This window comes from Cervus elaphus, chromosome 22 (assembly GCF_910594005.1).
Source record: "Cervus elaphus chromosome 22, mCerEla1.1, whole genome shotgun sequence".
NCBI classification, from domain to species: Eukaryota; Metazoa; Chordata; class Mammalia; order Artiodactyla; family Cervidae; genus Cervus; species Cervus elaphus.
The window spans coordinates 19,613,321-19,626,880 of NC_057836.1; the positions used below are offsets into that span (position 1 = coordinate 19,613,321).

The following is a 13,560-nucleotide window of genomic DNA, read 5'->3' on the forward strand; positions in this document are numbered from 1 at the left end:
AAGAACTATGGACGGAGGTTCGTGACATGTACAGGAAGCAGTGATCAAGACCATCCTCAAGAAAAAGAAATGCAAAAAGACAAAATGGTTGTCTGAGGAGGCCATACAAATAGCTGAGAAAAGAAGAGAAGCAAAAGGCAAAGAAGAAAAGGAAAGATATACCCATTTGGATGTAGTTACAAAGAATAGCAAGGAGAGATAAGAAAGCCTTCCTCAATGATCAATGAAAAGAAATAGAGGAAAAAATTATTGAATGGGAAAGACTAGAGATCTTTTCAAGAAAATTATAGATACAAGGGAACCTATTGTGCAAAGATGGGCCCAATGAAGGACAGAAATGGTATGGACCTAACAGAAGCAGAAGATATTAAGAAGAGGTGACAAGAATACACGGAAGAACCATATTAAAAAAGACCTTCATGACTCAGGTAACGATGATGGTGTGATCACCCACCTAGAGCCAAATACCTTGGAATGCGAAATCAATTGGGCGTTAGGAAGCATAACTATGAACAAAGCTACTGGAGGTGATGGAATTCCAGCTGAACTATTTCAAATCCTAAAAGATAATGCTGTGAAAGTGCTTCACGCAGTATGCCAGCAAATTTGGAAAACTCAGCAGTGGCCACAGGACTAAAAAAGGTCAGATTTCATTCCAGTCCCAAAGAAAGGCAATGCCAAAGAATGTTCAAACTACTGCATAATTGCACTCATCTCACACGCTAGCAAAGAAATGCTCAAAATTCTCCAAGCCAGGCTTCAACAATATGTGAACTATGGACTTCCAGATGTTCAAGTTGGATTTAGAAAAGGCAAAAGAACCAGAGATCAAATTGCCAACATCCGCTGGATCATTGAAAAAGCAATAGAATTCCAGAAAAACATCTATTTCTGCTTTATTGACTATGCCAAAGCCGTTGACTCTGTGGATCATGATAAACTGTGGAAAATTCTTCTAGAGATGGGAATACCAGACCACCCGACCTACCTCTTGAGAAACCTGAATGCAGGTCAGGAAGCAACAGTTAGAACTAGACATGGAACAACAGACTGGTTCCAAATAGGAAAAGGAGTACATCAAGGCTGTATACTGTCAACCTGCTTATTTAACATATGTGCAGAGTACATCATGAGAAATGCCAGGCTGGATGAAACACAAGCTGAAATCAAGATTGCCGGGAGAAATATCAATAACCTCAAATACGCAGAGGACACCACCCTTGTGGCAGAAAGCGAAGAACTAAAAAGCCTCTTGAAAGTGAAAGAGGAGAGTGAAAAAGTTGGCTTAAAGCTCAACATTCAGAAAACTAAGATCATGGCATCCAGTCCCATCACTTCATGGCAAATAGATGGGGAAACAATGGAAACAGTGACAGACTTTACTTTTGGGGGCTCCAAAATCACTGCACATGGTGACTGCAGGCTTGAAATTAGAAGACTCTTGCTCCTTGGAAGAAAAGCTATGTCCATCCTAGATAGCATATTTAAAAAGCAGAGACATTACTTTGCCAACAAAGGTCCATCTAGTCAAAGCTATGGTTTTTCCAGTGGTGATGTATGGATATGAGAGTTGGACTATAAAGAAAGCTGAGCGCCAAAGAATGGATGCTTTTGATCTGTGATATTGGAGAAGACTCTTGAGAGTCTCTTGGACTGCAAGGAGATCCAATCAGTCCATCCTAAAAGAAATCAGTCTTGAATATTCATTAGAAGGACTGATGCTGAAGCTGAAACTCCAATATTTTGGCCACCTGATGTGAAGAACTGACTTATTGGAAAAGACCCTGATGCTGGGAAAGATTGAAGGCAGGAGTAAAAGGGGATGACAGTGGGTGAGATGGTTGGATGGCATTACTGGCTCGATGGACATGAGTTTGAGCAAGCTCTGGGAGTTGGTGATGGACAGGTAAGCCTGGCATGCTACATTCCATGGGGTTGCAAAGAGTCGGACATGACTGAGTGACTGAACTGAACTGGGGTTCAGTTTGAACTAAGTACTGTTCTAAGTCCATTTTCTTGTATTAACTAACTTAATTTCTAGCTAATAATGAAATTTCTACCTAATTCTAAATAAACAGCCGGTTAACTAGAGAGGTAGAGGTGAAACTTGGACAACATTTGCATCGACATGTACACATTACTGTATTTAAAATGGATAACCAGCAAGGGCCTATTGTATAACACAGGGAACTGTGCTCAATGTTATGTGGCATCCGTAATGGGAGGAGATTTGGGGGAAGAATAGGTACATATATAGGTATGGCTGAGTCCCTTCGTTGTTCTCCTGAAACTATCACATAATTACTCATCCATACTCCAATACAAAATTTAAAAAGTTAAAAAAAAGAAAAAATAAAGTTATAGAGTGAAAAATTTTTAATTGACATAAATTCCTCTCCAGTCAGTTAGACTGTTTACTGAACTTTTGCTGTATACAGCTCTCTGAAAACACACATGGAAACCACTTTCCAGGTACAAATCATTATAAAGCTAAGGTTTTATAATAGGTATGTCTTCCAAAAAATGTTATATTATTCTACTTCTTTCTTTCTAGTATGAGATGTAAGTTTTAGTATATATTGTAGGAATCACCATTTCTTAGAAACCATTTTTTTTTTACTTTTATTTTAACATACATAAAGGCAGCTTATAATTGCACTGGATACAAAAGACAAACAAATAAACATACTTTATTGCACTTAGGAAATACTTCACATGAAGTATTGCACATGATAGAATTGTATCAGGAAAGACACACATTTATAAGCAGATAGAACTATTATTATTCCAGAATTGAACAATACAGACTTTTTCCTGATAGAGATTTGCCACATCACATATTTCACATTTTCCAACACTTTTATCTGTTTTACAAATATTCCTCATATTCTTTGTTTTTTCCCTTATCTTTGTGAGAGACTCTATATAAGGCAATAATTTATATACCATTGAAAAAGACAGGCTTACGGAGAAAAAGTGAAAAAAATAATATAAATACCTAATCACCCCATTGTTTGGGGGAGAAATTACCAAAAAAAATCTGACAAACTTCTTTAAAAAGAGAGAAATATTACAAAGTTTCATTTCATAAGCATTTGCCCATTTACTAATATCCTTGGAGCTAGTAAAATGCATTTAGACTAAATCTCTGTGCTACCAGTTAAATTTTCCTTTGCTTACATTCAGTTTTTAACACCACTGTCTAATTCCTTCATACAGTACAAATGCATGAAGGGCATACATTGTTTGTAGTCATTCAACAATAAATAATAACTCTAAACCTAGTTATTTTATTATCTCTGAGTTAAAAATATATAAAGTGCACTCAAAAGCTTTGAAGTCATTTTTCTCATCCTTGGACAAGATTTATCAGTCAACCTGTGATACTTTCAGATCATGGCAGGAGTATTCCATAATGCAGACATGCCTGGAATTTTCCTCCCTTTTTTCCAGTCTTGCGTGGAAGAAAGTTTCCCAAATAATACAAAGCTTTTTTTTCACAAAGTCTTTATGGGAAACTTCTGACCAAAGAGCGGCATGCAGCCACACTTGTCACATTTCCTAGAGTTCCATGTTAGAATGTCCTCTTTATTTGGAAGGTTTGCTACATATCCAGTGTAAATTCTTGTCACATTCTGTGCTGCTGACCTCTGCACTGTTCAGAACTGCACAGTTCTCAGACCCCGTAAGGTTGAACCTGTCAAACAATAAAGAAACCGGAATCAGTTTAAACCCATCATTTCCGTTCAGTTATATGAAAATCAACTTTGTGGTGGTGGTGGTGGTGATGGCTTCTGCTTTTTATTTTTTAAGCTGGAATGCATGAGGCAAGTACGCCAGTCAAATGATCACAGAACAATCTGTAGAGACAGTAGTCAAAGATGGAAAGGAACAGTATGTGGAGAGAAGATACAAACTTGACGGTAAAGGGCTCCATTCCTTTGGCTGGTGTGTCGCTACAGGAGCGACTCTTGTTTATTTTTGAGTTCATAGACCCTTCTAGAAACTTCCCAGGAAGTGCACACATTCAACAATCATGCATGTTAATTCATACAATTTTGTGGATGTGGGGCATACTAAGGATTCTTTTTCTAGAGATTTAAACTAATTCTCTGACTCTCTCATTTTCATGAAACTAGAGACCTAGCAGTTCATTCACATCTGAGTGACAAAGATTAACATTAAACTTGTACAGTGTCCTTCAAACTTGAAAATGTACAGGTAATGGAAATAAAGTCAGCATCTTTAATTTTGGGGCAAGTTTTCTCTCAGATCCATAGAAGCTTCTAATTATCAATAGGTATTGGAAATATTGTTCTTCATCCCTGTGGATATGAGAACTGGGAAAGTTAAAAGGGAATCCCTTTCCAAAAACTAGCTTGTCAATAAAATATAAATATTAGATTGGAAATTTTTTTCACATCATCATAATTATACCTGGAATATTTGAATCTTATTTCACTAGAATTTACTCAGATCAAATTACTAGAAGTACTTATTGTATGAACTCCAAGCAGATAAAAAAGGATAATATTACTATTAAAGTCCTTCTTTTAGAATTCCATAGTTTAGCTGCCCTCAACCATTTTGGTAGCAGGGACAGGTTTCATGGAAGATAATTTCTCCATGGACTGGGGCAGGAGGATGGTTTTGGGATGATTCAAGCACATTATCTTTATGGTACACTTTATTTTATATATATATATATATTTTTTTATTAGCTCCACTTTGAATCATCAGACATTAGATCCTGGAGGTAGGAGATCCTTCCCACAGAGTATAACATACAAAAGAGAATGTTAAAGCTCTGCTTCTAAGAGCACAACCTTCACATAGAACAACACTTTGAAAGAAAAACCAGAAAGCTGCCAGCTTTGGGAGCTGGCAGCCTTGGGAGCATAATGAGATATCTTGAAACTCACCAGTTGTTAAATTCTTGGCCATTTGACCATTTCCATGTCTGGCCAGCTTCATTTTTCAGCCCGATCCAGTGTTCAGCTCTACCCACATGTTGTTTTAAAAAGTTCTTGAAGAAAGAACAAAGGAAGTGTATATTAAACCACCCCTCCTGATAAGTAAGTAATAAATTCTGTTTCTCAAATCTGCGACTAGTAAGCACTGGAGCTCAGCTGATCATTTGTATTAACTAACGGTTAATAGCGCTATGTGGGTTCAGCTCATTTGGATTTCTGGTCTTTGAACTAAGCACATCACACTTAAAGACTACACTGGACTCTTATTTGGACCTCAGGCTGATCATGTGGTTTCCTGTGACTAAGTTTTCCCGGCTCAGAGACAGACAGAATATCTACGCTTAGAAGGAAACAGAAGAAAACCACGGATTAGCTATATAAAATAACAAAGAATACCAATACTTTATGGAATTCTTTTCGAATGTTATCTTACCATGTCCTCTTTAGAATCAATGACAGCAAGAGTGGCACCGTGTTTGGAGCAAGAGTTTTGGGCCAAGGTCCAGTTCTTTGTTTTCTTGGAAATAAGATAGCATTTCCCCTTGTGTCCAATCCAATCATCTGAGCATGGAAACACATGGGTGTTTGGTGGTGCTGATGACACATATTGTCCTGGACAGTTGTACTGGCCCACTGTGAACATAAAAATGGTTTGTTTTAGCAACATAAGGAACAAAATACCCATAGGGTACAAAGTAGTTCAGGGATACTCTACTAGGTGATAAAGAAAGAGAGGAAAGAAGATGAATTAAAAAAATTTTTATGGAAGTATAGTTGACATACAATATATTAGCTTCAGTGTACAGCACACTGATTCAGAATGTTTATAGGTTATGCTCCATTTAAAGATATAAAAAAAGGAAGATAAATTTTGTAAAGAGCAAGAAGGCAGTTTTTCACTTTCTGATCTCTTATTGTATCTCATCATCATTGTACAAGGTCTAAGAAATAAGAGGGTGTCACTTTGGTCAGAAAACGGAGGGGAAATTAAAAAATCTTGAAAATAGTCTTTTGACTTTAGTTGAAAAGGGGTATAAGGTATTGGGGTTGGCTGAAAAGTTGGCTCAAGGTAACAGAAAAACTGAATGAATTTTATGGTCAGCCCAGTACATTATAAATTCCTATTAAGGTTTTGCATCTGAATGCAGAGGGGGAAGAATTTGAAGATGTAATAGATATATGGCTAGATGGAGGAGAGAATACTAGCAGAGTAGCAATTCAGAATATAGAAAGGTTTATGGCTGGGGATGTATCCTAACATTGTAAAATTTCATGTCTGTATAAAACACAAATGTATCTTGGTATAGCTGTATGTTTCAAATACCATAACAAAACTAGCTCTTGAAAGCTTCTAGACATATTCTTAATTATCTCAATTATCCATACCCATCATTGTATGTCTTTTGAGATAAGAGACTGTCCAATTCCATATTAATCTATAGATAGCATTTTTTAATCAACAATGAATGGGCAGCCCACACTTTTCCAGTTAAATGTCTATTTGTTTAGAGACTAAATCAGCACCTTTTGTTCCAGAGTTAAATATCTTCTCACATGTAATTTTCTCCCATGATATTATATAAATCATAGACAATTTTTTAATAGTTCTAAAGCTCTAGAAAACTAGAAAAGTATTGTATCAGTTATCTAAGGAGTGTGGAACCATACTTTATATTTCCTAGGAACTTGACCACGTATGAAAAATGAGATGATATAAGATTAAAATTCTGATTAATTTTTGATGAACTCATGAAGTGTAGACTCACCTGATAGAGCAATGAGAGCTATGATGAGAGTGGTGATGAAGACCACATTTACTACAGCACATGGGATAGGAACTTGAATGGACCCTTCATGATATGTTGCAGAGTAAGTTCCAGTGACATGACCTGAAGAGGGAAAGTGGATGATGAGGCAGGCTATATAAGTAAGAAAGAGACATTTGATTTTCTCTTGAGGCATTTAAAAAAAAAAATTATATGTCTCCCTACCTTCTTACATGAAATTTATAAGTTACATTTCCTCAAATTTTGAATAAGTTATTTTTGGCTAGAAATGATAGAATCCAGTCACAATAATGAGATTATAAAATATTTCCCCAAATATGTACTCAATAGCTATGAAAATTCAACATATATTTGTATTCTTTAAGGTTAAACTAGACAAAGAGATACTGTTTTCCTTCAAAGCAATTTACTATGCAATGGATGTTAAGACAACTTTTGCCTCTTCTGAAGGTTGTTTTTCCCAGCATAGATCTGCTTTCACATTTTCCAAGAGAAGACTTTACTCCACTTCTATCTGGTTCTATTTCTCTCAACTTGTTAAAGCAAATCTTTATTTTCTCATCAACATACAACTATTACCAGAAGCAGCGCTTGGTATTTAGGGTAGCAAGTTCAGAGCTCTCTGCCTAGTTTCACTTCTCACCATGTGAGACTCAATGAAGGGGCTCAAACTCAATACAGGAACATCTCTGGCTCCTCAGCAGGTACCAACGCATCCAAGTAGCTCATGGATGCCAGAGTCCATTAGCTTATCCATTGGACTCACACTGTTGGCTTGGACATCCAGTGGGTAAGCTGTGGAGGTGATTCTCTGATTTTATGTTATTACCATTAGTTAGGGCTATTGTTATTCACAGTTTGTTTTATCACCTAGGCAACAAAACACTCCCCTAAGAGTATACTTCCACTTTGGTTACAAGCCCTGTCCATTAATGGAGAAATTTGAAAACAAATCCTCTAGTACATATCGAATCCCGCAGGGGTGGTGCTAAAAGATTGTTCACACTGAAAAAGCTAAAACAGCAGCATAGAGTAAATATTCATAAACATAATATTCAATAGAAGATTGGGATGAGTTCAGGAAAAGTTCAGAATTCCTACAATTAATCCTTCTTATTTCAATTATGCTATTATTGAATGGTTTTATTCTTAAATATACTTTTCTTTCAGGAAACTCAGCTGAGTCATCAAGCAATGGGTATCTGGTCACCAAAAAATTTGTGTCGCTTGCAATATCCACACTTGATGTTGTGTTCTTAAGTGAAAGATGGGTTTATCAGAGGCAATGAATGCTTTTCTAAAGCAAATCATGCTAGTAGACACATATTCAGAAAACAACTCTCTCCTTTAGGTATTTTTACCTCTGTTGTTCGGAACACATTCTTTGTTACTGGATAGTTGTGTTTACAAGTAAACTCTAGTTCTTACCTTCTGGTGTTTGGGGCACCTCATTAACATGAGAGGAAGAGAGAGAGAAACGAAATAAGTCAAGAAAGCTTCACCAAAAAAGTTATTGGAAAACAATGGGAAAATCCTGGTGATAAGAGGTGAAAAGATCCGTGGATAGATTAGACAAACAGAAAAGGAGAAAAGTGACATAGCAAAGGTAATCATATTTTGATGAAAAATAAAAGAAAGGAAGAAAAATGTCTGATTCATATAGAATTTGAAATCCACGATTAGAAAGGTGAAATAGAAAAGTGAGTGCCAAAGAAAGGTGCTTGCAAATTGTGGTTCTGGGGGACTCTCGAGAGCCCCATGGAGTGCAAGATCAAACTAGTCAATCCTAAAGGAAATCAACTCTGAATATGCACTGGAAAGACTAATGCTGAAGCTCCAACACTTTGGCCACCTGATGCAAAGGGCCGACTCATTGGAAAAGACCATGATGCTGGGAAAGACTGAAGGCAGGAAGAGAAGTGGGCAGTAGAGAACGAGTCGGTTAGATAGCATCACTGACTCAAGAGACATGAATATGCGCAAATTCTGGGAAACAGTGGAGGACAGGGGAGCCCGACATGCTGCAATCCATGGGTTCACGAAGAGTTAGACACAACTTAGTGACCGAACTGCAACAGCAACTAATAGAAAAGTGAAATGGAGGGGAAGAGTCCCCATAGGACTAGAGAAGAAGATTGTGTTTTCAAGAATTCTTTTTTTTTTTTTTTCAAGAATTCTTTATGAGGTTCTCACAATAAATTGCCTTTGGACACTATAAATATCCAGATGCTTATATGGCTATTCTCTCAAAGTCTGGAAACCTGTGTTCCCAGCAACTGGAGGATGTCTTCTTGAGAACACAAGATAAAGCCCACAAAAAGCAAAAATGGTACAAGGTTCACCAAGTCAAGAACATAATTATTTATATGAAAAATAGAATTTTTCATAAAGAGAGACAGTGCTTCCTAGGGGATGTCCAGATGGCTATGAAAAAATGATAGCTCACTGGGCTAGAGAGGGGATTTTCTAATTAAATCTGAAAAACTGAGATGGTATAAAATAAAACAAAGAGATGGATCTTTAAGAAGTTTCTAAAATTCACCCTTGTGATTTCCTTTTGAGTCTCAGGTATTCTGTGTTCACATAGATAAAGAAATATTTACATCTTCCCACTTTCTCTTGTGTCTTGCTCAAATGGAACATAGCCAAGTTTTTCCATAAAAGGCAAGCTTGATTTTCTCCCTAACTACTGGTATATATCATAGATAGATAGATATAAACATAAATAGAGATATTACCAGTATTTAGAGAATAAGACTTGACTTACTTTGTTGTTCTCTTTTCAGGTGCAAGGAGCTGGTCTCTGTTGCAGAAAAATCTTCAGAAGTCATCTTTATTCTTGTCACAGTCCCCCTGGTTAATCCTAGGTGGAGCCAATCTACTGGAAAGTCTCTGCTGGAGCTCTTGTTCTGTCTCTGAGTCTTTGAGATACCTCAGCGTTTATATTCAGCTACGTTGTCTCCACCCCCTTCCTCTTACCTCCTACTCGCTCAGATACTCCTGTTCTCTTTAATTTATGCTCCAGAGGCCCAGACAGTTTACAATGTGTTGTTGTGGTGACCTATGGGTTTTCCCTGCTATCTGAAATGTACCTTCTCACAACTGCAGGTGCAGCATGAAGAGGCAAGCAGGAATTTCCCAGAATCTGAGATATCCTTTTTAAATTTGTAGAAAACAAATAGTTTAGGGAATAGAATATCCAAGTAAAGAATGAAAAGTTGGAGATTCCTATCTTTGAGATGGAAATAATTTGAAGAGTCATATTTCCTTGGAATCCCATTCATTCACTAAATCATACATTTAGCAACTGATATCCATTGAACATCTGCTATGAACCCAACACCGTTTGTGGTTAGAAGATTTACTGTTGGCTAAGAAATTTAAGACATCTATCCTCATAGATCTTTCTTCAGTCTGGAAGTGTTTTACTTAGGGAGCTATAAACTGGCTTTTAGAAATGTGCCATTCACTTCTTCCCTGGGAACTAGTTTCTTAAGTTATCATCTAGTAAGCAGTTGCTTTAATGCAGGAAATAGAAACCTTGTGGCTGGAACTTCCTTTCTATGTTCTAAAATTGTTTATCTTAAATGATCTATTTCATTTATCTCCTCAATTTTCATGTTATATATTACTGTCATTTGGACTGCCTTATTTCCCCTTGGTAATATCTTTTTATTCTATTTTTCTCCCATTTTCTAGATTAGAGTATAATTACTATAAGAATATATTGCCATAGTATCAATGTCATCCAGATAAGTTATTAAGCTCAATGCAAAATAAGTGCAGAATGTCAATATCTGGTGATTCAAGGACAGGATCAAAATACTGCTCTAATTAATAATTTTAGCACCCTCAAATTTTGTCATTAATATGACTTGAGTAAAGATATTTTGTTTTCAGAATAAAGCCTTTGTGAAAACGTTATGGTCAAGTGGGTGGGAAATTAACATCTACTGTAGGCTTGGGCTTCCCTTGTAGCTCAGTTGGTAAAGAACCTGTCTGCGGGGGATCGGGATGGGGAATACGTGTAACTCTATGGCTGATTCATATCAATGTATGACAAAACCCACTGAAATGTTGTGAAGTAATTAGCCTCCAACTAAAAAAAAAAAAAAAAAAGAACCTGTCTGCAATGCAGGAGGCTCAGGTTCAATTCGTGGTTTGGGAAGATCCCCTGGAGGAGGACATGGCAACCCACTCCAGTATTCTTGCCTGGAGAATCCCATGGACAGAGGAGCCTGGCAGGCTACAGTCCATGGGGTTGCAAGAGTCGGACACAACTTAGCAATTATACCATTTACTGTAGGCTAGTTAGGAAATTACCATCTACTGTAGGCTAATTAGATAATGCAAGAGGCATGGGTTCAATCCCTGGCAGGGAACTAGGATCCTGCATGCCATGTAGTGTGGCTAAATATTTTAAAAAGAGGAAAGCAAATACATAATTGATCATCATTGCTATGTGTCTCTTCCAATGCAAAGCAGGACTTTTCAACAGCTTATTGGGTGAACACAGAAATCATGTTCCAGTTCTACAATTTTTGAATGTATGTTTTCCTCTATGATGATTTCCATGTAAGTGTGAAGCTAATTTTCATAACTGGACACTGACTACCTGCAAAATTTGAATGTCACAGAACAATTAGCATGCTATGAGCAGGAAAAAGAGTGCAGTCTTAACAGGTCGATAATTATCACGCACAATGGTCCCTATTGTTCCTCATGGGTCAGCTATGCTATCACTCTGTTCCTTGAAAATGATAAACATCTTTTTATTTTATAGAAGGCACTCTGGCTTTTCTTTCCTTTACTCTCAGATTTTTTATGGCTATGTCTTTCTTCTCATTTATATTTACCTCATATGCACTTAGTAAGACCTTCCATGAACACCTGCACAAATTATCTTCCATAACCAAAGAATGCTCAAACTACTGGACAATTGCACTCGTCTCACACACTAGTACTGTAATGCTCAAAATTCTCCAAGCCAGGCTTCAACAGTACAGAAACCGTGAACTTCCAGATGTTCAAGTTGGTTTTAGAAAAGGCAGAGGAACCAGAGATCAAATTGCCACCATCTGTTGGATCATCGAAAAAGCAAGAGAGTTCCAGAAAAACATCTATTTCTGCTTTATTGGCTATGCCAAAGTCTTTGACTGTGTGGATCACAATAAACTGTGGAAAATTCTGAAAGAGATGGGAATACCAGAATACCTTACCTGCCTCTTGAGAAATCTGTATACAGGTCAGAAAGCAACAGATAGAACTAGACATGGAACAACAGACTGGTTCCAAATAGGAAAAGGAGTACATCAAGGCTGTATATTGTCACTCTGCTTATTTAACTTATATGCAGAGTACATCATGAGAATGCAGAGTACATCACTTGAACTCATTGAAGCACAAGCTGGAATCAAGATTGCTGGGAGAAATATCAATAACCTCATATATGCAGATAACACTACCATTATGGCAGAAAGTGAAAAAGAACTAAAGATCCTCTTGATGAAAGTGAAAGAGGAGAGTGATAAACTTGGCTTAAAACTCAACATTCAGAAAACTAAGACCATGGCATCCAGATCCATCACTTCATGGCAAATAAATGGAGAAACAGTGGAAACAGTGACTGACTTTATCTTTTGGGGCTCCAAAATCACTGCAGATGGTGACTGCAGCCATGAAATTAAAAGACACTTGCTCCTTGGAAGGAAAGTTATGACCAGGATAGACAGCATAGTAAAAAGCAGAGACATTACTTTGCCAACAAAGGTCCATCTAGTGAAAGCTATGGTTTTTCCAGTAGTCATGTATGGATGTGAGAGTTGGACTATGAAGAAAGTTGAGTACCTAATAATTGATGCTTTTGAACTGTGGTGTTGGAGAAGACTCTTGAGAGTCCCTTTGACTGCAAGGAGATCCAATCAGTCCATCCTAAAGGAAGTCAGTCCTGAATATTCCTTAGAAGGGTTGATGCTTAAGCTGAAGCTCCAATACTTTGTCTACCTGATGTGAAGAGCTGACTCATTTGAAAAGACTGTGAAGCTGGGAAAGATTGAAGGCGGGAAGAGAAGAAGACAACAGAAGATGAAATGGCTGGATGGCATCACCGACTCAATGGACATGAGTTTGAGTATATTCCTGGATTTGGTGATGGACAGGGAGGCCTGGCATACTGCGGTCCATGGAGTTGCAAAGAGTCAGAAAAACTGAGGGGCTAACTCAACTGAGTCACTATTATCTCAATCAGTTTATAGAACATATCATCATCTGGAGATTTTTTTAATTTTTACATAAATATATATATTTTAAACTATTAATTGTTTTATTTACTTCCCTCACTGGGAAGTAAGGTCTTTAAGAGCAGGGACATGGCTATCTTTTACAACAATGCATCTCTAGTACCTAGAATAGAGCTTAGAATAAAGGTGTTCAATTAATACTTGCTGGATATATACATGAAATAACGTATGTGAATATCAACTCAAGCACTTGTTACCCAAGCAGATTTGCAGATATACAACTCTACTGGACTTTGGCTTTGTTATGTGTACAATGAAAATATTAGTATCCAACTTATAAGGCTTTTATAAAGAAAGTATCATAAATGAGAAAATTAGTTTTCTACCACTGTGTTTGTATAGATTAGGCCTTTAATGATAAGTGAAGGAATAACAGTTTGACTCAGATCATGGGAAAGAAAAATTCCTCCTTTGATAGAAGATGTTAACAGACAATAACTGAGCAGTCACAGTATAGTTGCTGATATGATGTAATGTGACTCTTGTCTGTCTAGACTACAG

At 37.1% G+C, this 13,560-nt stretch overlaps 1 protein-coding gene across 1 annotated transcript; it reads right to left on the minus strand.

The window, feature by feature from the left end:
* Positions 1–2,458: 2,458 nt before the first annotated feature.
* CD69 (CD69 molecule) lies at positions 2,459–9,671 on the minus strand. Its single transcript, XM_043882473.1, has 5 exons — positions 9,528–9,671; positions 6,740–6,862; positions 5,407–5,606; positions 4,923–5,026; positions 2,459–3,697 (listed from the first exon to the last, which is right to left on the minus strand). Exons 1-5 carry the CDS (start codon positions 9,589–9,591, stop codon positions 3,589–3,591), a joined length of 600 nt encoding a protein of 199 aa, XP_043738408.1. The 5' UTR covers positions 9,592–9,671; the 3' UTR covers positions 2,459–3,588.
* Between the last annotated feature and the right edge of the window lie 3,889 nt (positions 9,672–13,560).

Coding starts and splice junctions, on each gene's coding strand:
- CD69 (XM_043882473.1), bottom strand. CDS start 9,591: ATGACTTCTGAAGATTTTTCTGCAACAGAGACCAGCTCCTTGCACCTG. Junction 5,027..5,406: donor TTGATTCTAAAGAGGACATG/GTAAGATAACAT, acceptor TCTTTCTTCAAG/AACTTTTTAAAACAACATGT. Junction 3,698..4,922: donor GGCCAAGAATTTAACAACTG/GTGAGTTTCAAG, acceptor ATTGTTTGACAG/GTTCAACCTTACGGGGTCTG.